Below are 27,464 nucleotides of genomic sequence, written 5' to 3' on the forward strand. Positions count from 1 at the left end.
CCCATGAAGGGGGTCACTCACACCCACCCTGTCACGATGCTCCCGCAGAACAAAGGCGACCTGCAGCCCCTTTTTTAACATTTATATTTATATATATATATAAAAAAATTAAATATATATAATATATCGTGTTTAAGACTAAAAATATAGTACATAATATTTAAAAAAAAGGAAAATGAAAAATAAAAAAATGGGAGGTGGGGGCAGGGTGGGGGCATCACAGATACGTGTCTCTAGGGGTCTAAACCAGCCGGTGCTAGGGAAGGGACCCGCTCGCCCAGTGCCGGGGGGCTCAGCCATGGCCTGGGGGGCCCCGTTCCCACCCCGGCAAGAGTTTTAATTTAAAGCTTCGGCTTCGATTCACGGCACCCGGGGATGGCTGGGGTGGGACACCCGTCCTGCGCTGCCGTGGTGGCTATTGCTATCAACGTGGGGGTGCAGCACCTGGGGCGGGAGCCCCCCGAAACGGGGCTGTCCTCGGGGGGGACGCGGGGCAAGGAGAGGGTGCGTGTAGGGGGTTAAATCAGGCACCATTGCAAGAAATGGCACGCAGTCCTGCAGTTGGAGGCTCAGGCTGGGCGCGGGCTCAGCACCTTCCAGGGTTTGGCCCGTCCTGACAGTACCTTTTTGGGGGGGTGGGGGTGTCGAGGGGGGAAGGAGGGGGGCAGCGGACCCCCCGGCTGTGCCACTGGGGCTGTGTTGCCAGCACGGCTCTGCCAGCCCCTTCCCAAACCCTCCTGGCAGCCCTTCGAAATCGTACCTGCTGTCGACAGGGTGGCATCCAGCCCGCTGGGGTCAGTGACTGGGAGTGGGGTGCTCGGTGGGATGGGGACTGCAAAGCATGTCCCCCTCCCCAGGACAGACCCCGTGGGGTGGGCGCGCGTGGGGAGGTGTTTCGTACCTAATCCCGGGGGACCGCAGGGACAGTTTTGGGGGGTGGGGCCAGGATGTAACCGGGAAGGGCTCCCCGGCCAAACCCCCTCGCTACGCCTCCACCCTCCCACCAAAACTCATCGCCCCCCGGCAAGACCCCCGTCTGCAGCTCCTGAGCTGACGGCTGGGCAAGCGTTATGGCTGCAGGCAGCGAAACTGGGGTCCCATCGCCCCGGCTGCCCAGTGCCTCCCAGTCCCTGGAGCTGGGGGACTGGCTGAGCTCCTGCTCCCAGCTGGTTTGGTTTGCTGTGGCTCAAAACATTCGCCAAACCCGCAGGGCTGGGGCGGCAGCGTGCTGGGGATGGGGTTGGGGAGCGATAACACTTGCTGGTGGCCGGGAGGGCACTTACACCCCTTATATACACCTTTATATACATTCATAAGAGGGACCCCCCCCATCCCCACGCCAGCCGGTCCAACAGGGTGTTGCTCAGGGTGTTGCTTGGGGTCAGGCTGACAACAGCGGGACGGAAACCTGCCGCTGCCTGTGCCGTAGGTCTGAGTGTGCGTATAGGGGGGGACACGCAGATGCCGGGGGGTCTGCTGCTCTGAATTTACCCGTCCTGATCCCCTGGGATTGCGGCTCCGAGGGTGGGCGTGGGGGCTGTCGGCAGGTGGGATGGGTGGGGAAGGGGGAAGCTGGCCCCAAGTGAGGGCTGTCCCCAAAATCAAGGCACAGGGAACGGGAACGGGCTGGGATGGGGCTTTTTTTGGTGATAACAGAAACCATTGCGTATATGTGTGTACATACAGACACGTATATACACACATATAGCACCTCCCTGCTCCCTTGCATGGGGGTCTGGATGGGACGGGGGGGTTCTGGGGGCAGCTCGTGTGCAGCCCCTTGCTCCTGCAGAGGAGGGAGAGGCAGGTGCTGGCTCAGGGGTGCTGGGGACCCATCAGGGATGGATCCGGCACCGCAGAGCTCAACAGGGGGGATCCAGGGCAATGGGGGAGTGGAGGCTGCAGAGCCGGCCCCGAGAGCCATGCGGACCCGCACGCACCCGCTGAGGCTGGCTGGGGTCAGGGGGACGGGACGGGCACGGCGGGGAGGATGCCCCCCAACCCCCTCCCTCCTCCGGGAAGGTACCGAAAAGAAAGAACTGAATGAGTGGAAGCTCGAAGAGACTTGGGGCACGTCCCCGCTGCCAGCAAACCCCAGGGGGGTGGCACAGCACGTGGAGTCCAGCCGCTAGAGGAGAAGCGGGGCAGGAGGGTCAGGATGAGCCCCTGAATATCAGGGGACAGTCGTGAGGTACCTGTGGACCCCTGCTGCCTGCGCCCCCTCCTCCTTGGTGCTGTCTGCCAGCCCCTGCCTGCCCTAGACATGCGTCTGCATCCGCTGCTGGAAGCGCTGCCCGTAGTCCGAGTGCTGGGAGGTGTAGGAGAAGCGCGTGGCGCTGGCGTACTTGCCCATGGGGTCGTAGGCATCGTAGGGTGCCCGGTCCAGGCTGGGGGGCTGGCCGTACCCCAGGCGGTAGGTGGCATAACCGGCACTGGCCGGGAAGGCGGTGTGACCCCCGTAGTTCTCATAGGAAAGCTGGCTTGCCGTCTCGCCGCCCGCTGTGCCGGGAGGGGGTCCGGGACCCGGTGCCGCCTCGGCGTTGTAGTCGGACGCGGGGCCGCGGCTGTAGGTGTTGAGCTGAGCGTAGCCGCTGGAGTGGGAGAGGCGGGAGGGTGGGGCGAGTGTCGTAGCGTGCTGGGCCGGGGTTGCGGTAGTCAGTGTAGAGGACGGTGCGGGAGGACGGGCGGTCCTCGTGGGCACGGACGTTGTAGTAGCCGTTGGTGGGGTCCTGCGAGGAGATGGGGGGTGGTGGGGGTACGCACTGAGGGGAGAGGACCTACAAGTCCCGGCCCCTTTCTCCTCCTCAAAGCACCCTGCGACCACCCGACCCAGGCCAAAACCAGGAGCTGCCCCTCTTCTACACCCCACATGCCCCGGCACCATCATCAGACCTTGAGCTCGTACTCCTCGCGGGTGTCGATGGTGTCACAGCGAAGGTCCTGCTTCAAGTCCACGTCGTCCTTGAACGACTGCAGGAGAGTGGGGAAGAGACGGACTTGTTCCTCAGTGGTCCCATCCGTCCCGGCGCAGGGTGGGGAAGGATGCTGTGGGGTAACCCCCTGGCACGGGGTGTCCCTTACCGAGTAGATGGCCTTCATGACACGGGTGGCTGTGGACACGCTGGCTGTGTCCTCTTCACGGTCCGCATGCAGCGTCAGGGGCTCCCTGTTCACTGTCTCCACCTTGATGTCCAGCTTGCGCAGGGTGACGTCCTTGCGGCCTGGGGGCACGCAGGAGCAGGGGTGGAGGCAGAATCCTCCCACCCCTGCCCCATGGGTGGCACCCCCCCGTGTAGGTAGCAACCCATGGTCCCCTCTGCTGTGGCTGCCGACCCCCCCTGCTCCCCACTCACTTCCTTTCCGGCGCCGGTAGAGGAAGCAGGCGAGCACCACGAGGAAGCCGATGACGAGGATGCTGGCCCCGATGGTGGCACCGGCAATGATGCCCACGGGCAAGACCTCTACAGGAGACGGGGAGATGTTAGCTGGGGACAGGGGACAGGGGCACTGCCAGGAGGTGGTTGCAGCAGGAATGCGCCTGCCCTCGCCGACACCCTGTTGCCGGCAGCAGCCGAGACCTGGCCGGGTTCCCCGGCATCCTGGTGTGCCACGGTGCCGTGCCGGCGCTACCTTTCTCCTCCAGCTGGATGATGGCGGTCCCCGGCCCGAAGCTGTTCCAGGCCGTGCAGTTGTAACGGGTCTGGAAGTCGGCGTCCATGACGTTGTTGATGGTGAGGGTGGAGAGGACCCCGCTGCCCGTGTTAGTCCGCTCCACGGTGTACCGCTCCAGCGTCCCTGCCTCCAAAATGTTCTCCTTCCAGGCCCACGCCTGGCCCCGACGGGGTGGGGGAGAGGGGGCTGCGTCAGCACCCACAGCTCAGCATCACCCCCAGCACCCCTGCCCCCCCCCCCCGGCACTCACGATGCGGTCTGGGGGAGGTGTGCTGCCGATGAAACACTCCACCTTGCCGCGGTCGCCGCGCACGGCGTACTGCACAGCCTCGCTCGAGATGATGGGGGGTCCTGCGGGAGGCACGGGGCGGGGGCTTGACTGGGACCCCGGGGAGAGGGGGACACGCTACGGCATCAACCCATCCGTGTCCTGGATCCGGGTTTGGCACGGGGGGGCTGGTGCCTGCTCCAGGGGGGGCACTCACCGTTGACAAAGAGGGTGACCTCGCGCTCGCCCCACGCCGATGCGGGGGACAATGGCTTTGCAGACATACTGCCCCGCATCGGCTTGCGTGACGGACTTCAGGTACAGCTGGTTGCTGTTGCTCAGGACCTGGGTGCAAGCACCGTGGGGGCATGAGGGAGGGGGCAGGGGACCCCCCCCAGATCACCCTCCCCACCTCAGCCGCCGGACCCTACCATGTTGGATTCCTTTTTAGTCCAGGTGAGGGTCAGTGGCGGGTTGCCGGACCACACACATGTCAGCGTCACGTCGGAGCCGATGTCTGTGACAGTGGGTTTGGGGTCCACCACGATGCGAGGGGCAACTGGAGAGAGCGGGGGGAAGAGGGTGAGGAGCAGAGCTGGGGGGGGGGGTGGTGGCAGCAGCCTGGGGGTGCCGGGGGGGGGGGGGGCTGCCCCACTCACAGTGCACGTCCACCAGCGTGCTGACGTTGGTGCTGCCGATGTCGTTGTGCACCTCGCAGGAGACGGGCTCCGTGAAGAAGGTGTAATCCACCTGCGTGTCGTACTTGTTCTCCTTGGCGTCCTCGATGATCACCCCCCCCTTGGCCCACCTGGGGGGGGGCAGGGCAGAGACCCAAGGCGGGCACGTTCAGGGGACACACGGGACCCCCAGGGCCCTGTTTGACCCCCCCCCATCCCCATATGATGTCGCAGCCAAGCCAGGAGGTTGGGGAGGGACCTCCTGGGGTCCCGCCGGACCCTCACCTGTAGCCTTTGATCTCAGGGTTGGCGGTCGCCATACAGGTGAACACGACCCTCTCGCCCTCTTGCACCGTCTGGGGCTGGATGGACAGGGTGACAGTCGGGGGATCTGCGGGGGGGTGGACAGAGCCCTTGTGGGTGCTGGCACAGGCTCAGCAGGGCAGCGGGAGAGGGGACAAAGTGGCCTGCCTGCCCCCTCCCCACACTGCCACCCAGGGTATGGCCTGTCGGGCGGGAGATCCCAAAAGCTCCGATGCTCAGCGTATGGCCACCCAGCGTCCCCGTCCTTCGTGGGTGCTCGCTGTGGGTGCCCTGCATCCCTGCCCAGTGTGGGTGCCCAGCATCCCTGTCTGGTACAGGTGCTTGCCAGGAGCACCCAGCATCCCTGCCTGGTGTGGGTGCTCACCATGGGTGCCCAGATTTCTTTGCGGTGTGGGATGCTCACCGTGGGCACCCAGCATCCCTGCCTGGTGTGGGTGCTCACCATGGATGCCCAGCATTCCTTCTTGGTGTGGGTGCCCACCATGGGCACCCAGCAATTCCGGCTTGGTGCAGGTCCTTGCCATGGGTGCTCAGCATTCCTTCTCGGTGTGGGTGCTCACTATGGGTGTCCTGCATCCCTGCCTGGTGTGGGCACCCAGCATCCCTGCCTGGCGTGGGTGCTCACCATGGATGCCCAGCATTCCTTCTCGGTGTGGGTGCCCACTGTGGGCACCCAGCATCCCTGCCTGGTGCAGGTCCTTGCCATGGGTGCTCAGCATTCCTTCTCGGTGTGGGTGCTCTTGGTGAGCACCCAGCGTTCCTGCCTGGTGTGGGTGCTCACTATGGGTGTCCTGCATCCCTGCCTGGTGTGGACACCCAGCATCCCTTCCTGGTGTGGGTGCTCACCGTGGGTGCCCAGCATTCCTTCTCGGTGTGGGTGCCCACTGTGGGCACCCAGCATCCCTGCCTGGCGTGGGCCTCAGCATCCCTGCCTGGTGTGGGTGCTGCCGGTGGGTGCCGGGCCCCGGCAGGGCAGACCCTTCCCACAGCAGCCACTGGAGGTCGGTGTTCACCGCGAAGTCCCAGCCCAGCCTCCCCCCTCCAGCTTGGCACCAGCCGGCCGGGTCTGGATGAATCCCACCGTGGGCACGACCCCTCTGCAAAGGCACCCAGCTCCAACCACAGGGCTGGGGGACCCTGCGCACCCCATGATGCCCAGGTACCCCCAGAAGTCACCTCTGGCTCCCTGCCCTAGATGAACCAACCCCCCCCCAACATTCAAGCATCGCCCCCTCTGCCCCCAGCACCAACTCACGGTGAACATTCAGCTTGACGAAGGTCTCCTTGCCGGCCGGGATGGCATCGTTGGTGCTGCGGCAGGAGAACACCCGCCCGATGTCCAGGTCGGTTGGGTTGATGGCAAGTTGGCTGGTGGTCGTCTCCCGCTTGCCATCAGCCAACACCTCCTACCGGGGAGAGAGGACGGGCCCCGTTGGCTCCCAGCACCGCACTGGGGACATCGAAGCATGGCACAGGGCAGAGGGGGTGAATGCGGGGTCCCAGTGTGTCCCCGTACCGTGCTGGTGATGGCTCCATCCTGCTGGAGCCCATCCCGGTACCAGACGATGGTGGCTGCTGGCTTGGCGCTGCGTGCCCGGCACGTCAGGTTGTATGGTGTCCCTGCACGCAGCAGGATCTCGGGGGCTCCGTCGATGGTGGGGTCCTCGGGGGGGACTGCAGAGGGGAGAGGGGACACCGGGTGGGTGCCGGCTGCTTGGAGCGGGGGGTCCTGCCCACAGCCTCAGATGCAGGCAGACCCCACTCCACGCCACGTGATGCTGAAAAATTGATACTGCTCTGATAAAGGGAAGAGTGATGAAGGGCAGTGGAGGCAGGCAGCATTTGACAGCAGAGCGTCAACCGGGCTGGCGCCGCCTGGGTATTAATCCCCTTTTTGATCGGGAGCTAAAGTCTCGTTACTGATTTATTAGGGCTTGGCTCTCAGGGAGATGTAAAGATGCCATTTGGTGTCGGGATGGAAACCCTGTGCTGGCACACGCTGGGGCAGGAGGCACAAGCCAGGCACAGTGGCCTGGGGTGTCCCTGACATGGGGGCTTGGAAAGGGGAGCTCGGGGCGGGGGACACACACGGTTCATACTGTGTGTGGGGAAATGGATGCTTCAGCTGTTCGTGACCGACCCCGGGAGCTGGCAGTAATGATGGAAATGGGGACTGGGTGTCTGGTGGAGGAGCGTGGTAGTAGGACAGGCAGAGGAGGTTGTAGGATGGGCAGAGAGGGAGAATCCTCCCTGTCTGGGGACCCCAATATCCACAGGAGCGTCCTCTGCCCAGTGACCCCCATGCCTGGGGAACGCCTTACTTGGGGACCTCCCTGCCTGGGGACCTCTCTATCAGGGACCACCCTGTGCAGAGACCCCCCTGCCCAGAGAGCCTTTTGCTTGGAGAATCCCCTGCTTGGGGACTTCCATGCCTGGGGGTCCCCCTGCGCTGCCCCAGCTGAGCCCCACACTGGACAGGGGATGCAGGGGGGACCTTGCTGAGCTTGGCAGGGGATGGAGGAGACCCCAGGTACCCCCAGCCTTGGCAGAGCCATCCCAAAGACCCTGGGGTGGGGCTGCTCCCGCCGGCTCACAGCCCCCCGGCCAAGCACGGTCCCTCCAGGCTGGGGGTCCTTGGGGACAGTCCCTGCCCGGGAGCGCAGGGAGCTGCTCCAGCAGCTGCGGCACGGGGAGAGCCGCGCTGCTCAGTACCCCAGCCACATCTCCCGCTCACATGCCTTTTATCTCCCGTCTTGCAAATGGGAATTTCAATGCCAGGGGAAGAAGGAGAAAGAGGGGGAAAAAAAAAAAAGAAAAATTAAGAAAAGCAAGAAATCCGCCCCAAAACCCCATTCATGCAACATTTCCGCTGTGGCTCTGGCATCTCTTTTTTTTTTTTTTTTTTTTTTTTTTACCCAAGACACAAAAGTCAGGGAAATCAAAGTTACGGCACTCGTAGGTCCCGTAACTCAGCCACGGTGTGAATATAGATTAAGGCATTAAAGATAATGGCACATCCAGGCTACCGGAGGAAGGGAGGGCAGCAGCGCAGGCAGTGACAGCTTTTCCCCCGCGGTGCTGCCTGCGATGGCTCAGGGGACTGGCTCAGGGGACGTGGGGGGCGGTGGGGGACATGGGGGGCGGGGGGGGGGCTGGCTCCTTACTCAGCACGGTGAGCTTGGCCCGCCGGGACCGCAGTGCGGCCTCGGTGGCCTGGCACTCGTACACGGCGTCATCGGAAAGCTCGGCGTCGGTGATCTCCAGGTTGTACTGGCCCGAGTCGGCCGTGCCAATGATGCGGTAGCGTGGCCAGGCTGTGGGGACAGTACGGGGGGGGGTGTCACTGTGGAGGGGATGGGGTTCACCCAAATTCTCCAAGGTTAAGGGGATGCTCCAGGGCCCCTTTTCCGGGGAGGAGAGGCCGGTGCGATAGGGAACCCCCTGGTTCACAGGGCAGCAGCTCCTGCGCGTTGGGGTACAGCCTGGGCAGACCTGGGGGGCTGCCACCTTGCAGCCTGGTCTCTGCCTGCGCCCGGTGCCAGCCACAGCGGGGACACAGGCGGCCAGTGGCGACCTGGCAGATGTGGGGTCCCTGGTGCACATGGGATGCTCAGTGCCCGCAACGACCCCAGTGCCCGCAGGGACCCCAGTGTTCTCAGGGACCCCGGTGCCCACAGAAAGCCCAGTGCCCGCAGGGACCCTGGTGCCCACAGGGACCTCAGTGCCCGCAAGGACCCCAGTGCCCGCAAGGACCCCAGTGCTCTCAGGGACCCCGGTGCCCACAGGGACCTCAGTGCCCGCAAGGACCCCAGTGCCCGCAAGGACCCCAGTGCTCTCAGGGACCCCGGTGCCCACAGGGACCTCAGTGCCCGCAAGGACCCCAGTGCCCGCAAGGACCCCAGTGCTCTCAGGGACCCCAGTGCCCGCAGGGACCGCAATGCCCGCAAGGACCCCAGTGCCCGCAGGGACCCCGGTGCCCACAGGGACCTCAGTGCCTACAGGGACCCCGGTGCATGCAGAAAGGAGCAGAGGGTGGGCAGCAAGCCCCAGCTGGTGCTTTGGTGCTGGGGCACATGCCACCAGCCTCCCAGCAGCCAGGGATGCTGCACAGGGAGCTGGGAAACGGGGCGGAGGGAAGCAGCGCCGCAGGAGACATAACACGGAGAGCTTCACGCGTGGTGACAGACCCTGCCCTGCGCAGTGACGTCCCCGGAGCCACCCGCCACCCCATGGGTACCTTTGAGCCCCTGCCCCATGCCCAGGGCGAGGCCGTCTTTGGTCCATTGCACAATCCCGGAGTAATTGAGCACCACGCAGGAGAGGACGATCCTCTGGCCGGCCACCACCGTCTGGTCCTCTGGCTCCTCCACAAACCGTGTCTGTGCCGCTGGGGATGGAGGAGGGGGATCAGCCAGGGCCTGGGGTGCCACGCACACCACTGGCCGTGCCGGCAGCGCCCGGTGCTCCGTCATGCTGGTGGCTCTGGAGTTGCCACCAACACAGCCCCCCCAGGCCCCCCCCAGAGCTGCCCGCGGTCCCCAGAGGTTTCAGAGGGGCTGCCGGGGCTGTGGGACCCCCAAAGCCGGGCTCCACCGCACCCCTGAGCCCCCGCCCTGTGCAGCAGCTGGGATTGATCTTGGTGGCAGCGCCCGTCACGCGGCCGGCGGGTATTGACCAGGACATGGCGGGGGGGGACGCGTGGGGTGTGCCAGCGTGGGCGTGCTGAATACACGCGTGTGCTGCCGGCTCCGGGACAAGGGATGGGGACCAGGACCCTGGGGGGGCAGTGGGGAGAGGGGCATCGTGGTGTAGGAGCTGCCTTTTCCCCAGTGATTATCCCCCTTAAAAGCTTTTTTTTTTTCTAAAATATTCAAATTATTTCCGCTGTGGTGCGGGAGAGGGGGAGGCAGAAATCCCTTTTGGGGATGAGTGAGCTGCGGATAACGAAGCCGCTAAGTCCCCAGCACGGCCTCCGCCAGCACGGCTCACGGGGTGCCACATGCCCTTGCCATGGCCACGCCGGGCACGGCCACAGCTCAGGCACCCCAACCCACTTGGGTTTGTCCCCAGCTTGTGCTGCATCCCTGGAAAGCTGGGGACTCTGGGCCTTTGATCCTGCAAACAAAGCCCCCCGACACCTCCTGAAATCCCTGCGCCGGCTGCTGCCTCCCTTCCTGGCAGCCCCCGCTCTTGTGCCAGCCCTGGGGACACCATGGCGCCAAGGGGGACGGGATGCGCTGGTTCTTGGCACCCTCCTTGCCATGCCCGGCGCAGGGGACCAATGTGCCACCGTTGCCCCGGTGCCTGCCTGTGGGTCCTGCCATGGGGTGGGGTAGGGCAATCTGCAAGGTCTTGAGCTGGAGAGACCGCACGACCCACGTGCAGCATCCCCAGATGCCAGGCTGTGCCACCAGATACACCGAACGGGTCAGCATCAGGCATCCCCAAAACCCTGGGATGGGGCACCCTAGGATCCTCAGGACATGGCACCCCAGGATCCACAAGATGGGGTTCCCAGGGACCCTTGGGATGGGGTACCACCAGATCAGGCACCCCAGGGTCCCTGGGACCTGGTACCTTGGGATTGCTGACACATGGCAACTAGGATCCTCAGGATCCCTGGGATTGGGTGCCCCAGGATCCTCAAGATATGACACTCCAGTATCCCCAGGATGGGGTACCCAGGCATCCTTGGGATGGGGCACCCCAGGATTCCCGGGATGGGCTACCCCAGCACAACAGTGTGCAGTAAACAGGCCACGCAGCACCGCTGGTCGTGCACAAGGGACCTGCAGCAGTGATTTGGGGACAGTCACTGCTCCCCGCCACCCTGGGGTGACCCCATGCCACCACCCTGGCCCCCCCAGCCCATGCCAGCCAGTCCCACGGCCCCCACGGGAAGGGAGACAGAGCAGGGATGCAGGGAAGGAGGGGGATAAAGGAGAGAGTGGGAGAGATGGGGGAAGGAGGGGAGGATGGGGCAGGAATGGGGGGGCCAGGGGGAGGGGAAAATAAAAAGCAGAGCAGAGATCAAAGCGGAAGGTGCCTGGAGAGAGGTGGGCGTGAGGGAAGATCAGAGCCGGGGAAAGGGGAGCGAGACAGGTGGGAGGAGGCGCAGGCAGCAGCGGCCGCCTGCCAGGACAGCACGGGGGGGGGGACCACAGCGCTGGCCTGGCACGGGGCTGGCACGGCACAGCCTGGGTGACGTTTTCGGCGGATGAAGGTGACACAGCAAGGAGCTACCCGCTCTGCGTGCTCTGCCCTCCACCAGCCGTGCCAGCATCCTGGGTGCAGGGGATGCTGCCCCTGCCCAGCCCCGGCGAACTCCAGCTCAGCTGCTAATCCCGGCAGCGGATCGTCAGCTGCTGCGGGTATTTAGGCTGCCGGCTCCCCAGGCAGCATCTCCCTCTCCCCCGGCAGGACGAGGGAGCACCCCACAGCACCCACCCACCCACCACCCGCCCCCTGTGCCCATCACGACGCCGTTGTCCCCAAGCTCCGAAACACCCAGCGACGGGACCCTCCTGCACGCCAGCACCCAACACAGCGGTTCCCCAGGGCAAGGACAGATGGGTGGCAATGCCACCCACCCCACCCCCTGCCAGCTGAGGTGGCAGGTCACCAGCGGGTGCTGGCAGCGGTTGTCAGAGCGCGGGAGCAGTCGGGGTGCGATGCACGCCGGCTTGCAGCACCGTTCTGCCTCCTTCCCTTTCCTCCCCTTCTCCAAGGGGCTTTGCTGGGTGCCCCAAGGGCACCAGGATGGGTGGTGGTGGCGGTGGCTGGGGGGGGGGTTGAATGTCTCTCCCCCATCAAGCACTGCCCGTCCTGCTGGGCAAAGGGCTGTTTAGTCTGGAGGAGGGTGATCCAGGGCCAGCGGGCGCGGGGGAGGCTGCGCACCGAGCGACGGCCACGGCACAACGAGCGCTGAAAGTCTTTCCATGTCGCGGGGCCTTGACATGACGCGGAGGAGACGGGCGGCTTCCCAAAGGCTGCGGGCTTCAAAGGCAAGGGGTGCCCCCCCCCACCCCCATCGCCGTGCCCCCCTCATTGCCGTGCCCCTCTCACCTCGCCGTGCCCACCCTGTGAAGCTTTGGCACCTCAGAACAGCTGATCCCACCCACCCCTCACCCTGCGGTGGGCGCGGGAGAGGTAGTGGCACAGGGGCTGTGGGCTCTGAGCATGCACGCACACATGTGTGCAAGGGCACACATGCGTGCGTGCCTGGGAACATGCCTGTGTGCATGGGGACACATGTATGTGTGCGTGGGTTTTGCGCTTGCGCATGGGAATGCATGCGTGCGTGCACTGGAATGTGTCTGTGTGCATGGGAACATGTCTATGCATGGGAGCATGTGTCTGTTTGCATGGGAGCACACACGTGTATCCATGGATTGTGCCTGTGTGCACGGGAACATGCCTGCGTGCGTGGGAACATGGCTGTGTGCATGGGGACACATGCATGTGTGCCTGGGAACTTGCCTGTGTGCATGGGGACACATGTATGTGTGCGTGGGTTTTGCGCTTGCGCATGGGAATGCATGCGTGCGTGCACTGGAATGTGTCTGTGTGCATGGGAACATGTCTATGCATGGGAGCATGTGTCTGTTTGCATGGGAGCACACACGTGTATCCATGGATTGTGCCTGTGTGCACGGGAACATGCCTGCGTGCGTGGGAACATGGCTGTGTGCATGGGGACACATGCATGTGTGCCTGGGAACTTGCCTGTGTGCATGGGGACACATGTATGTGTGCGTGGGTTGTGCACTTGTGCATAGGAATGCGTGCATGCGTGCACTGGAATGTGTCTGTGTGCAGAAGGCGGCACAGGAGCATGTGCATGTGTGCATGGGAACGTGTCTGTGCATGGGAGCATGCCTGTTTGCATGGCAACACACACATGTATCCATGGATTGTGCCCGTGTGCATGGGAACATGCCTGCATGCGTGGGAACGTGCCTGTGTGCATGGGAATGCACGGAAGCATGTGCGTGTGTGCCGGGGAGTACACATGTGTGCAGGAGGCAGGTATCCATGTGCATGGGAACACGCAGCCGCGTACCCGAACATGCCTGTGCGCGCGGGAGCACGCCGGTGTGCATGGGGCAGGCAGGCGTGCCGCGACCCTGCGGGGCTCCCTGCGGCCCCACGCGTGGCTCATGCGTGGCTCCTGGGTGGCGCTGGGGTGGGGGGCAGGCAGGGACCCGGGGGGGGCTGGGGAGCCCCACTCCCGGCCCTGTCTCCCTCTATTTATCAAACCAAGGGCTGATTAAGCCCTGGGGCTGGTGCTCCAATCTCCCTCTCTCTCCTCTTGCTATTAAACTCAGGGTTCAAAGAAAAGCTTTTTATTCGCACTGACAGCTTTCAGATGGAGCTAAATCTCTCCGTGCTAGAGTTTTTTTTTTTTTATTCTATTTTATTTTATTATTTTATCTCTCTCCCTCCTCCCCTTCCTCTTCTTGCTGCTTTTAAATTTAAGCCTTTCCCCCTTCCTCTTCCCAAGTTGTTCGCTTCTATTTATATTGAAAAAAAAAAAAAATAGACAGGGAGGAGGGGAAAAAAAAACAACAACCACCCTCCACTGGTTTTATGCTGCTGGAGAGAAGAAAAGAGGATTTGGCTTCCTTGTGGCCCTGCCCGGCAGAGCGGAAAGGGAGAGATGGGAGAGGAGGGCAGGATGAGACCGCGGCTGGATGCTGCGGACAGGGCATCGCTCCTGTCCCCATCGCCCCCGCCGCTGTCACCACGCTGTCACGGCCCTAGCGCCAGCGCCCCGAGCCACTTGTCACCCGGCGCGAGGCAATGGGATGGAAAAAAAGCGCAACCGCTGCAGCCAGCCCCGGCATAACCCAACAGGCGCTGGCGATGGAGGGGACCCCGCGGACCCCTCGCCGGCCATCTGGGGAAACTGAGGCACAGAAGGTGGCTGAGCTCAGTCCCGCTGGTGGATCCCACCGGGGATGGGGACACAGCCCCCCCGGGGTGCCATCCTGCCGGGTGCTGGCAGAGCGGTGCCGCACCTCGCCAGCGGGATGTGCCGGCGCTGAGACGTGATCAGGGCTGGCACATCCCCGCGCTCCCCCCGCTCTGCCCAGCGTCGGGGGCTATTTTAGGCTCTGGCAATTTGGGTCTTTCAGCTAAACCCGGCCACGTCTCAGGGCAGGGATGTGGGTGGCTGGTGGGGTGGCCCCCAAACTGGTGACCCCCCACCCTGTGTGTCCCAGGGTGGCAGCAGGGCCCCATTCTGACCCCAAGGATGGGGAGCAGGGCTGGGACAAGGCTCCAGCAAGGTTTCCTGGAGGGGACTGGGGGGTCCTCGCTTCAGGGATGCCCCCGACCACCTTCCGCAGCATCCCCCGGTCACCACTGGCCCCGGCAGGATGGGGACCCAACCGGCAGGTGCCCGCCCCGGCAGCGTGCTCGCCTGCAGCTCGCAGCCAGTAAATTGATATTTACTAGAGAGGGTCCCTGTTGCCATCAACAATTTATGAGCCTCCTTCGCTGCGATTAGCCCGGCATGACAGCGCTGGCCAGGAACAGGCCGAGCCGGGTGCTCTGAAAGCAGCTTGGCAGGAGAAGCCGCTTCCGCTCCTTGTTCGAAGTCACTCAATGCCCTTTTCTATTTTCTTCTCATTCCTCTTGGCTTTTTAACGCTAACGTGGCTGGATGGTGGCTGGCAAAGCTGGAGCAGCTTCGGGCGGGAGCCCTGGGATGGTGATGGTGGTAGTGATGCGGTGATGCTGGTGGTACCGGCAGCCGCAGACCCATGCCGGCGCCGGCTGCACCATTTGGGGGTGAAAGCTCTGTCGTTGTCCCCCGGCTTTGTTATCGGCCCCCGGCGCATCCTCGTCAAAAAAGCATTGACCCCGTTTGACCAAAATCTCTCTCCTATAATCCCGCTCTGATTGACATTAATTGAATATTACTATCCTTTAATTCCTCATTAATTGAATCCTGCAGCCGCTACTCCGCGGTATGGGGAGCTGGCAGCATCCTTGCCGTGCCAGCATCCTCAGTGGCTGGTTGTCCCCATCCCCATCCCCGCCATGCCAGCCTCCTCGGTGGCCAGTTGTCTCCATCCCTACCGTGCCAGCATCCTCAGCAGCCGGTTGTCCCCATCCCCATCCCCGCTGTGCCAGCATCTTCAGTGGCCGGTTGTCCCTGTCCCCATCCCTGCCGTGCCAGAATCCCTGGTGGCTGGTTGTCCCCATCCCTACTGTGCCAGCACCCTCGGTGGCCGGTTGTCCCCATCCCTGCCGTGCCAGCATCCTGGGCAGCCGGTTGTCCCCATCCCCATCCCGGCTGCCTCCGGACCCTGCGCCCTGGCTCTGCTCCCGGCGCTGGCGGGTCCTCCCCATCCCGGCAGGAACGGAAAGTATTTCAACACCATCATATGACGCCAGCGCATCGTTGGCGAGCACCCAGCGCCCGGGCTCGGGAGGCACCAGGACGGGGCCGCATCCAGCCCGCTCCCCCCCCCCCCCCCCCCCGGCTATCTCAGGGGGCATCGCTGCATTTGACCCCATTACTTCTGCACATGCGATGGCGGTGGCAGAACTGGGGCTGTTTTAACCTCCTCCCAGGGGAAAATCAGGCATGGGTGGCATGGGAGCACCTGCAAACTGCCCACAGACCCCCCTACAGCCACGCTGTGCCTCAGTTTCCCCCGAGGCTGGGGACACTCAGGTGTCCCCAGCATCTCTGGCAGACTGGTAGGGCGCTGGCGGGGGCCGCTCTGTGCCTCCCCCTCCGCTCCCCACTCCCCAAGCCAGTGGAAGCGAAGCTCTCCGGGGAAAGGATGCTCCAGTTATTTTCATTTTTTAAAAGGCAAAATTATAAAAACAAATGAGGAGGAGATTGGTTCCCCTCCCCCAGCCCCGCCGCCTCTCCTCTCCACCCGCTTTTGGCAGTGCCGAGCCCCACGGCCTCCCTGCGCCCCAGCCAGGGTCACCTTGGCTGTGCCACCCTGGCACAGCATCCACCAGGGCTCCGGGATGCAGGACGGGCACCCATCAGGATCGGGGCCCCCCATCCCCTCTGTGCCACTGAAGTGCCCACGGTGAACCTGGCTCTGGGTGTCCCTCCATGTCCCCTGCTAAGTGCCACGCCATAACCCCCCGCCATGGCACTGTCTCCTCCCATAACCTCCCGATTTCTCATTTCCCAGCCCGGTTGCCATCGCTGTTGACACCAATCTCACAACAAATTTAGCAGCTCATTTCCCATCCCATCAAATATTCCACCTCGATTACTCCCTGGGCAGGGAGATGGGTGCTGCCGTGCCGCGCCGGCACCTCCGTGTCAGACCCCATCAATAGCCTGGTGGGAAGATGCCCGTGGCGGTGGGGACACCCCCTGGTACCCTGGGTACCACATCCTGGGCAGCATCCTCAGGTCGCCCTCATCCCCAGGAGATGCTGGAAACTGAGGCAGGGGAAAGGGAGAGATCAAAGGATGACGGGCATCCACCAGCCCAAGGATAACCATGTCCCCTCCGCCGCCACTGCGACCCCCCCACTTCTCTTCCCATCCCATCCCCAAATTTTCCACCCGAATCTCCTGCCTTTTACAAGCAGCCAGGGCGCACAGCGGGGGAAGATGGGCCGAGGCCCCAGGTCGTCATTAAAGGCAGGGTAAAAATACGCAACGCGGGGACCATGCAAAACAATTTTCAATTAAAATCTCGTTGGGAAGAGGCATAAATACCGGGGGAGATGACGTGGTGGAATTGGGTTCTATTTTTCCTTCCTGAGGAGCCTTAAATATTCCCCACCTAATAATAATAATATAAAAAAAAATGAACTCCCGACTTACGAAACAACATATAAATTCCCCTCGTAATTACATTACTTTCAGCGCTGCAAAGATGCCAATAAAATATAAACCAGCGCTGGGCAGAGAGAGAGAAAATATAGAAGAAAATAAATGAATTGCTTTAGTGCGGTACAGCAAACGAGCCAGGCTGGGGTGGGGCGGGGGGGGGGGGGGAACTGTGGGGGCCAGGACCCCGATTGCTGCCCCACGGGACCCCCCCGAGGACACCACTGCTGCCCCACAGGTCTCTGTGCTCATCCCCACATGGGGGTCCAGGGTAGGGCACAGCCCCCCCAAGGGGGATCCATCCCCAGGGGACCCTGGTTGGGGGGTCCCAGCAGGAATCCCCGGACCCCCACATCCTGCTCCTGCCCCCCCAGTGCAGGCAGAGGCTGTGGGGGTGGGAGTGGGGAGCTTTGTCTGCCGCCCACCCGCCCCGTGCTGGGAAGGACCCGTTGGCCGCCCAAAGTTGGTGGAAAAACTCGGCCCCTTTCTGCTGCCGTTAATGCCGGTGAAAGGGGGCAGCCAGGCAGAAAGACAAAGGGCTCGGCGGGCCCCGAGCGGGGCGATGCGGGGGGCACGGGGGGCACAGGCGGCTGTGGGGGGCACGGGGGCATAGGGGGCTGTGGGGAGCTGCAGGGGCATGAGGGGCTACAGGGGCACAGGGGGTGTGGGGGGCTGTTGGGGGCTGCAGAGGGATGGGGGCTACAGGGGGCATGGGGGGCAACAGGGGTGCAGGGGGTGTGGGGGGCTACAGGGGGCACAGGGGTGCTGGGCAAGGCTGGCCAGCCAGGCTTACAAGGGGCAATGCGGGGGGCACGCACCGGAGGGGTGTGCTTGCATGGGAGCACGTGTGTGTGTGTGTGTGTGTGTGCATGCAGCAGCTGTGTGGTTGCATGGGAACACATGTGTCTGCATGCAGCAGCTGTGTGGTTGCATGGGAACACGCGTGTGTGCATGCACCAGCTGTGTGCTTGTGTGGAAGCATGTGCATGTGCATGCACCAGCTGTGCACACGTGTGCATGCACTGGCTGTGTGCTTGCACAGGTGTGTGTGTGCATGTGTGCACACCAGCTGTGTACTTGCACAGGTGTGCGTGTGTGTGTGTGCACCAGCTGTGTGCTTGCATGGGCATGTGTGTGTGCCCGCACCAGCCTGTGTGCTCGTGCAAGAACGTGTCAGGGTGTGCGCACGCACCAGCCGCATGCTTGCACAGAACAGCGTGCGTGCGCACCAGCTGCGTCCTTGCAATGGTGCACATGTGCGTGCATGCATGCACCGGCTGTGTGCTTGCATGGGAGCGTGTGTGTACGTGTGTGCGTGCACCCGCTGCGTGCCTGCACAGGAGCATGCATCTGTAAGAGCTGGCGGTGCAGGCCCAGGCCACGCGTGTGGAACACGTGTGTGCAGCCGTGTGCACGGCTGGGTAAGGACAGACACCCCCAGATGACCTTTGCCCCCCCTACAGCACCTCCGGGTGGGGGTCCCTGCTGGGTCTGGGGGGCTTTGCCTCCTCCCTGCTCTGGCGCCTTTGATGCTCAGAGGCTCCGCAGGAGGGGGGCAGGGCGCAGATCGGAGCTGCCTTCGCACCCCAGCCTTCCTCCTCCTCCTCCTCCTCCTCCTCCCAGCGCTGCCCTTTGCACCGCTGCCAAACAAAGGCCTGGGCTGCAGATGTGCGGGGCGCTGCAGATGTTGCTCCCACCCGGGGTTCCTGGGGTCAGCCCCCCCCCCCCCGCCCCCCCTTACCCAGAGCATCCCACCCCACGCAACGTCCCCAGGGACACCCAACAGCACCCAGAGGGTCCCAGCCCCCACAGCGACAGCGCAGACCCTGGTCTGAGCCCCCCCCATTGCTGCAGGGGGGGGGGTTGGGCGTCCCAGCCCCCTCCCCATCCCCCCCAGCAGACAGAAGGAGCTGGCAGAGCCTCTCCCCTTGTTATTTCCTCTTCATTTCTGGGGCTGTCAGAATTATGGAGCAGTGCTGTTTATTGGCTTGAGTTTAATTAATTTGTGTAATATCCCTGTTAGGAACAATGTCTAATTAAGACTTTTGTTTGTCTGTGCGCGTTGATGGGGGAGTGGGGGAGCTCTTCTTTGGGAAAAAGGGGAGGGGGGGGAATAAAATTCCCTAATCATTAATGAAGGGGGGGGAAAAAAAATATTTAAACAGTGCTGGCATCCTTCCACCAAGCTGCTGGTAAGCGCTCTCGTTACAGATGTCTTAATGAGACATCTCTTAATAATGGGATTATCATTCACATTGAATCGGGACAAGCAGCTGTGAGAGCGCAAGGCTCCGATACGGGCCTCCGCATCCCGACGGATGGAAAAGGATGAGTCAGAGGATGAGCCCCGGGCTCCTGAGCTCTCGCAAGGGACGGCGATGGCACCGTGCCTCAGTTTCCCCACGGGTGGCTCGAGTCCCGGCCGGTAAAAGCAGCGCCGCCAGCACCGGTAACGGGATGAGGTTAAATCCAGTATCTCCGACGGAGCTGGTAGCGGCACGTTTCCATCCCTGGCAAATGGGGTTTAATAAATAATAATAAAAAAAAAACTAAATGGGAGGGAATGGGAGTTTGAAGGGAAGGGGGGAAAAAATTCATGGGGATGGGGGGTGGGTTGGCATCCCTCTCCGGCGGGACCCCCATTGCGGTGGGGACCCCAGGTTGTCCCCCCGCCTGGGTGCTCCATTCCCCCTCTCTCCCAAGGGGATGATATGGGCAGGAATTCCGGCTCCTTCCTCCCCAAGCGTGGCAACCAGGGCTTGGGGGGAGGGGGGGGGAGGGGAACAGAGCCCCCCAAGATCTGCCCACCCACCCGCTGGGCTCCCCAGCTGCCACATCGCGGCCCCCCCCCCCCAAACCAGCCACGTGCCCCCCGTGAGGATGTGGGGCTCTCGGGCCCCCCAGGGCCGCCCCCCCCCCCCCCCCACTTAGGATATCTTGGAGGGGGGGGTCCCATGCAAGTTTGAGCCCAGCAGCTCCCACACCCCACGCTGGGTGCTGGGGTCCCCGCAGCTTGGGGGAGGGGGTTACAAGCATCGTGCCTCTGACTGGGGGGGGGGGATCCTGGGGTTGGGGGGGGCGGGGGGGCACAGCACTCCCTCCCCTCTGGGGCTCAGCAAATCCTGCTCAGGAGAAGCTGGAGCTGGAGGGAGCAGCCCTGGCTCCCGCTCCCAGCTCCTGCGGTCAGAGCCCAGCAATGATCCCACAAGCCTGGAATTTGAGGAATTTCCTGCCAAGGCTCTCTGGAAGACGAGGGAGAGAAAAAAAAAAAAAACCAAAAACCCAGAGCTTAACCCTCAGCTCCCCGCGGCCGCCCTGCAGCGGGCAGGGGGCTCAGACCCCAGGCAAGGGGCTGGCAGGGCTGGGGGGGGGCATTTTAAGGGGGAAGAATTTACCTTTGGGGGTTCCTTCTCGCTGCTCCCCAGCTTTTTTGGGGGCCAAGGCTGCGGGCCCTGCCTTGCGCTGCCCGAGTTGACGGGCAAAGCAAACCACGTTGTGCCTCAGTTTCCCCACTGCTGCTCTCCTGCCTGGCCCCGGGGAGCCTGCTCCAGCCTCCACCCAAACACACCATCCCACAGCCCCCAGCCCCCCACCCCGCACCCCCCAACCCGCCCTGAGTCCCCCCTGACACCTCCAGCAACCCAGCGGCCCGGCCAGGGGGGCTCAGCACCCCCAGCCCTCCCTCGGGGGGCACCCGAACCAAGGCTGGCAGTGGCGCCGGATGGGAAATCCCCTCTCCAATGTTTAAAGCTATTGTTTTAAATCAAATCCACTTGAAAGGTGGGGATTTTTAAATAAAAACCAAAAAGGAATGGGAGGGGAGAGGAGAAGGGTTAGGGGGGTCCTGCTCTGCCGGGGGGGAGCGGTGGGAACCCCAGACCAGCCCCACTTTGTCCTGGGCACCCTGCGAGCAGCGGCACCGGGATATTCCCTTCTCCGGCACCGCCCGGGAGGATGCTCAGAGGCAACCTGGGTGGGGGCAGCCTGGGTGCCCCCCAACCCCGCAGCTCCCACAGGATGGGGCTCGCTGCGTGTCGCCGGTGTCAGGGCCCAAGGGTGGTGGGTTTCCCCGGGGCAGACCCCGGTGATGGGGGTGCAGCCTTCATCCCGCTCCTCCTCCCGGCCCGGTGGCGATGCTCCTGCGGGCGCAGCGGGGTGGATGCCCGCACCCCCTTGCACGCACACACACGCTCCCTCGCACACCCCCGCACATGCGCTCCCTTGCACGCCTGCACGCTCCTTTGCACGCCCGCACACTCCCTTGCACGCCTGCACACTTTCCCCCGCTCCTTTTCTTTGCTGTTCCTATGGCAACCCTTCCAAGGCACACAACCGCTCTCCGATTGGAAATAAAAGTTGTTTTTCCTCCCCTCCTCCTTTACTCCACTCTTTCGCTTTCTCCCCCCCCCTCTTATTTTGATTTCCATTTGGATCATAATCCGCCCGTTGCCATGGCAGCGCTGGCAGCCCTTTATGTCCCAGCCCTTGCAGAAAAGGCCTCTCTCCCCCTTTTTCCCTTCCCTGCGCCTTCCCCAAGTGGGTTTGCTCTTTACATTCCTCTTTCCTGCCATCCCCTCGCGGCAGCGACCCCAGCAGCGTAGGGATCCAGCCCAGCACCGGGGCCTGGCGTCACCGGCTGTGCCACGTCTGATGCCACGCCGGCGGGACTTTTGCGGTGGGTGGGTGGAAAAGAGCTTGGTTTTCAGCTCCAAGAGATGTATCCCAGCAAAGTCCAGGCTGGATCCTGGACCAGAGCTCCATCCCTTTTCCAGATAACCTTAACTCTGCCCCATTGCCTGGCCGTGCTCCTCACTGGAGCATCCTCCCCTTGGGGATGGTACCTGGGGGTTCCTCACTGGAGCATCCTCCCCTTGGGGATGGTACCTGGGGGTTCCTCACTGGAGCATCCTCCCCTTGGGGATGGTACCTGGGGGTTCCTCACTGGAGCATCCTCCCCTTGGGGATGGTACCTGGGGGTTCCTCACTGGAGCATCCTCTCCTTGGGGCTGGTACCTGGGGGCTCCTCGTTGGAGCATCCTCCCTTTGGGGCTGGTACCTGGGGGCTCCTCGTTGGAGCATCCTCCCTTTGGGGCTGGTACCTGGCACTGCCACTTGCCCATCCCAGAGGGTGATGTGGTGGCCACGCTGCCACTGAAAGAAGTCACGTGGGTCACACTGCCAGCGCGGGATGGTCCCTCCGTCCCCTCCGTCTTCCCTGCTCGCCGCCTCCCTCCCGCGCCGTGCCCACTCCTGGCTGGGAGCAGGAGGTTATGAAAATGAGCTGTGTGCCCAGGAGACTGTAATTATCTGCTAAGTGTGAAAGCTAGAGTGATTAATTAAGAGATAATAAAAAGAAAAGGAGGCTAGAGAGGGAATAACGGATGCTTTGATGATAAAACCTGAGGTAAGGCAAGCAATTAGGGGAATCTTTATGGAGAGTTAGCTATAATCCCCACGCTGCCCGTGTGGTGGGGGGCTGCGTGTCAGCTGGATGCACAGATGGACCCACGGACAGCAGTGGCGGAGCAGCGAGGCCAGGCAGCCACAGTGTGCCACAGTCCTGTGACCGGAGCTGGCTCCGGCATCCCTGGGGATGTGCTCACCGGGCCGGGCGTGCATCCTGGTGAGCCGGGCAGTAGGATCCCAGGTAGGATCTAGGCCAGGAGGAAAGCTGGCTTGGGATTAAACCAATCCCGAATTAAAGGATGGGAATGTAATTAATGCTGCTCAGCTCTGGTCAGTGGGGGAGAGGTGCCCAACGACCCTGGTTTCACCTCTGGATGGTTGCGGCGCCAGAGGTCACTGCGGACGGACACACGGATGGCTCTGGACACACGGATGGCTCTGGACACACGGACGGCTCCAGGTCCCACAGAAAATGAGTGGGACGCTGTGGGCGCAGGCGGCGCTCCGGGCTGGCGGAGGAGGCTGCCGGGGGGCTCGGTGGATGGGCTGGCTGCTCCCCGCCAGCAAAGCGGGCCCCGGCGCGGCAGCGGGTGATTCAGCCTGGCACGGGATGCCCAGGCAAGTCCCGGCACGGGGCGGTGGCTCCGTGGCAGGGCTCGTCCCGCCAGCCCCAAAGGCTGCCTTGGCCCCAGCACCACAGCGGGGCACAGCCCGGAGCAGGATCCGGCCCCCCTGCAGAGCTGTGATGCATCCCTCGCTGGCTCCACTCCCTGTCGGAGAGATGGGGGCAACCCCAGGGTGGGGAAGGGGCTTCGGCCCCTTCCCGCACCTGCCCCGGAGAAGGGAAAAGCAGCGGCAAAACCCCACCAGTGCCTGCAAGCCCTGATCCCAGTTGCCAAAATGGTTTCCTGAAGGGTGGCTGCGGTGACCTGCCGTGGCTCTGTCCCCTCCACCGAGGGGTTTTGGGGATGGGGGTCTGGAAGGGTGTTGGATATGATCACGGTGATCCAGGCTCCCGCCTGGAGGGGACACGGGGGGCAGTTGGCAGGGGACAGAGCTCGGCCACCGCTGCCGAACACGGTGAGGCCAAACAGGAGCCAGAGATGGATCTGGCGGCTCCGGTACACGGGCAGTGGGCTCACTCCAGGCGAGCAGCCTGGAGACCCCCAGGATTGGGCGAGAGCCCAGCGGCCACCAGCGTTGCCACCGCTCTTTGAATGCCCACCCAGGGCATGATGCCAAACGCTACCGGCTCCGGCACAGCCCCCAGCCCCAGGGAGGAGGGGTGAGGGCCACCATACTCCCCCCACACACACACACACGACCATCTCCCAGGGGCTTTTATCACCCTGCAGCAGACAACAATCATCTTAAAACCACATCACGCCAAGCGCGGCTCCGGCAGCGTGCGGGGAGGCCAGCCACCACAGCTCCTGCACAGGGAGGACAGGCAGGTGCCCACCACCATCCTCATCATCCCTCCGGCTGCGCTGAGACCACCAGGACCTTCCTGCACCTCCTTCCCCCTTGGGGAGCCACCGAGGGCATTAACGTCCCGGAGCGGGGCTAGTCAGGGTGGCCCTGTGCCCTGGCACTGTCCCTCCTGCCCCAGCACCATCTCTCCTGCCCTAGAAATCGGGCGCCACAAGGGGCCACATCCTGCCATCCAAGGTCCATCCAAGCTCCATCCAAGCACGCCTGAAAAAGTCACCAGCAAAGGGACCAGCCTGACCTCAAGCCACCCGGTGCCACCCCTGCTCCTTCAGCGGTGACATCTCCCAGCTCAGCAGGGGCGTGCTGGGTCTCAGAGCCACACACTGTGGGAGCTACAAGCCCCCCAGGATGACACCCCCCCCCCCCCTGCTGCCACCCCTCCATCAGCCCCTGTTTCTCTGCTGTTTCAATTTTACTGCTTTTGAGAGGGAAGGGGGTGGGGGGCATGAAAAAAAAAAAAACCCCACAGAGAGAAAAAGAATCACCCAGAAAATGAATAAATATTTCAATTTGAGGTGCAATCACGGCGAGTGATTGAAACGGGGGGAAGAATAATGGGTTTCATTTAGATAAGATACAGAAAATTATTTAGTGAGAAATGAAGAGTGATGAAACCCATTCAACATCTTTGTGTGCAAGGACGTGAATGGCACCGACCCCCCCCCACGCACACGCCGGCCGGCACAGCCCCAGGGGGGCAGGGAACCCCAAATTTTGCCCCCTAACAGCAGCAGGACCCCACACACACACCCAGCACCCCAGTTTAGAGCAACGCTCCGCGGCATGAGCAAGACTTAGCTGGTGGGGACAGTGACGGGACAGGGATGCTCGAGGGGGGGGACCCTCACCCAGGGATGAGACCCCAGCCCCACCGGAGCCCCGGGCCCAGCCATCTGGCTTTTCCCTCGGCCGAAGTGGCGATGCTGGAGCTGGGCCCCTCTCGCTGCCGAGATCCACATGGCACCGGGCGGGAGAGCGGGTGCTTTTGTTCCTGGGAGGGCAGCGGAGCCCCCCGCGCTCCCCCCAGCCCTGCGCGGGGGAGCCTGGGATCTGCCCCCCCCCCCCCCCCAGCCCCCTAAGAGGCTTTGCACGCTCCTTTTAAACCCTGGGTCGACTCAATTTTTTTTCCCTCCTCCTGGCATCTTAGCAACGCCGCCCCCTTAATTAAAAATTAGATTGGATTTTGCAGCTGGGAAGGAGCCGGAGGCCGTGCAGGGGCTGCCTTGGCCAGCCCTGGGCCGAGCCGGCTGAGACCTCGCCAGCTCGCTGCACGCATGGCGCGCTCCCCCGCCGCCCTGGCGTGGGGCTTCGGGGAGGTCCTGGGGGGACACACCCCGCTGTCCCCCCCCAACCCACCCTTCTGCGTGACCTTGGCCGAGCGAGTCCCTGTGCCTCAGTTTCCCCAGGCTGGCACGGCGCAGTCCCTTGGGGGGGAGACAGGGGCCAGGGAGGGGGGGCTCTGGCTGACCCCCAGCTTGCAGCAAGCCCTAGGAAGCAAATGGGGGGGGGGGGGGGGGCAGAGGGTGCCCCACACTCCCCCTGGCAGGGGCTGCCTGGGCTGGGAGCAGGGGGTCCTGGCTGTCCCCCAGAGACACCCCCTCGGCTCCCGGCCCGGGCCCCCCCGTCACCCCCAGCCCTGGGTGCCCCCCCTCAGCAATTGGGGCGCCCAGGGTCAGGTCCCCACTGCTAACGGGACCCTAGTGACCCCGGTCTGTCCCCCCTCCCTTCCTGACACCCCCAACTAACCCACCCAAGCAGCGCTGACCACCCCCTACCCCAGCTCCCCCCGCCTCGCCGCGACCCCCCCCCCCACCCCTCCCCCGGCTCCGGCAGCACGGGGAGTCCCGCGGGACCGGGACGGGGGGGACCAGGACACAGATTCGGCGGGGCGGGGGGGGGGGACACGGACACGGGACACACACGACACAAGACCCCGACCCCCAGCCCGGGACATCCATCAAGAGCAGAACCGGGGGAACAGCCGCAGCCCCGGGCTGGGGAGACCCGGCCCATCGGGACCCCCCGGTAAGGGGGGGGGGTTAACGAGGACCGGCCCCGAGGTACCGGCCCCGGGGGGCTGGGGTGGGGGTGTCCCACCAGAACTAGCACCCCCTCCCCCAAGACCGAACTGCTGCCGCCGCGTTCCCCGGCTGGAGCCGCTCTCATCCCATCGGGACCGGGCGGCACCGGAGCCGCTGCCCGCCGAGTTCCGACTCGCACTTCGGCGCTGCCCGGTACCCGCTGTCCGGTAACCCCGATGCCCCGTGGCCGGTACTCGGTACCCGATGCCCGGTGGCCGGTACTCGGAGCCCGGTGTCCAGAGCCCGATGCCCCCTGTCCAGTACCCGGAGCCCGGTGTCGGTACCCGGAGCCCGGTGTCGGTACTCCCGATGCCCTGTACCCGATGCCAGGAGCCCGATGCCCGGTGTCCGGTACCCGCGATTCCCGGAGCTCGATGCCCCGTGTCCGGTACCCCCGATGCCCCGCGCCCGATACCCGGTGTCCGGTACCGGGAGCCTGATGCCCCGTGTCCAGTATCCCCGATTCCCGGTGTCCGGTACCTGGAGCCCGATGCCCCGTGTCCGGTACCCGGAGCCCGATTCCCGTTGTCCGATACCCCCGATGCCCGGAGCCCGATTCTGGGAGCCCGATGCCCCGTGTTCGGTACCCGGAGCCCGATTCCCAGTGTCCGGTACCCCCGATGCCCGGAGCCCGATTCCCGGTGTCCGGTACCCGGAGCCCGATGCCCGGTGCCTGGTACCCGCGATGCCCCGTGTCCGGTACCTGGAGCCCGATGCCCGGTGGCCGGTACCCCCGATGCCCGGTAACCCCGATGCCCGGTGGTCGGTACCCCCGATGCCCGGTGGTCGGTACACGGAGCTCGATGCCCGGTGGCCGGTACCCCCGGTGGCCGGTAACCCGATGCCCGGTAGCCGATACCCCCGGTACCCGGTGGCCGGTACCCGGAGCACGATGCCCGGTGGCCGGTACCCCCGATGCCCAGTACACCCGGTGCCCGGTACTCCCGGTGCCCGATGCCCGGTGGCGGTGCCCGATGCCCGGTACCCACCTTGCCCGTGGGAGTCCGCGAGAGTCAGGAGGCAGAGGAGGAGGACCCGCATGCTCCCGTCCCGGCCGCGCTGCGGGCAGGGGGCGCGGGGGGTGGCCGCTGCCCCGCTCCGCCGCCCCGCTCGGCCCCGCGCCCCGGTACCGGCCCCGTTAGAGCATGGCCCGGCCGGGCAGGGGCCGGGGAAGGGCCGCGGGCTCCGCCGCTCCGCTCCGCGCCGCTCCGCGCCGAGCCCCGGAGTGCGCTGCCGGCGGGGCGGGGCGGGGGGGGCGGGGGGGGCGGGGGGAGGGGCGGGGAGGGGCGGGGGGCGCGGGGGGGAGGGGGGCAGGGCGCCTGTTCGCGCGTCACGCGTGGTTTGGGGCGGGCGTGTGCGTGTTGGGGCGTGTGCGTGTGTGTCGGGGTGTGCACATGTGTGTTGGGGCATGTGCGTGTGTGTTGGAGTGTGCACGTGTGTGTTGGGGCGTGTGCGTGTGTGTTGGGTCATGTGCATGTACGTCGGGGTGTGCACATGTGTGTTGGGGCATGTGCGTGTGTGTTGGAGTGTGCACATGAGTGTTGGGGTGTGCATATATTTGTTGGGGTCTGTACATGTGTGTTGGAGTGTGCACGAGTGTGTTGGGGCATGTGCATGTATGTCGGGGTGTGCACATGTGTGTCGGGCCATGTGCATGTGTGGTGAAGTGTGCACATGTGTTTTGGGGCGTGTGCGTGTGTGTCGGGGTGTGCACATGTGTGT

General features: G+C 63.9%; 1 protein-coding gene across 1 annotated transcript; it reads right to left on the bottom strand.

Moving 5' to 3' along the window:
• Positions 1-46: 46 nt before the first annotated feature.
• On the bottom strand, positions 47-26,975 carry KIRREL1 (kirre like nephrin family adhesion molecule 1). Its single transcript, XM_055791754.1, is given in 17 exon segments — positions 47-2,611; positions 2,613-2,729; positions 2,893-2,970; positions 3,082-3,221; positions 3,354-3,461; positions 3,631-3,829; positions 3,923-4,023; positions 4,158-4,188; positions 4,190-4,285; positions 4,372-4,499; positions 4,600-4,748; positions 4,903-5,008; positions 6,197-6,347; positions 6,458-6,615; positions 8,106-8,255; positions 9,179-9,328; positions 26,732-26,975. Coding segments are annotated over 17 exon segments (2,268 nt in total). The 5' UTR covers positions 26,784-26,975; the 3' UTR covers positions 47-2,257.
• Between the last annotated feature and the right edge of the window lie 489 nt (positions 26,976-27,464).

This window comes from Falco peregrinus, chromosome 19, assembly GCF_023634155.1.
Source record: "Falco peregrinus isolate bFalPer1 chromosome 19, bFalPer1.pri, whole genome shotgun sequence".
Classification (NCBI taxonomy): Eukaryota; Metazoa; Chordata; class Aves; order Falconiformes; family Falconidae; genus Falco; species Falco peregrinus.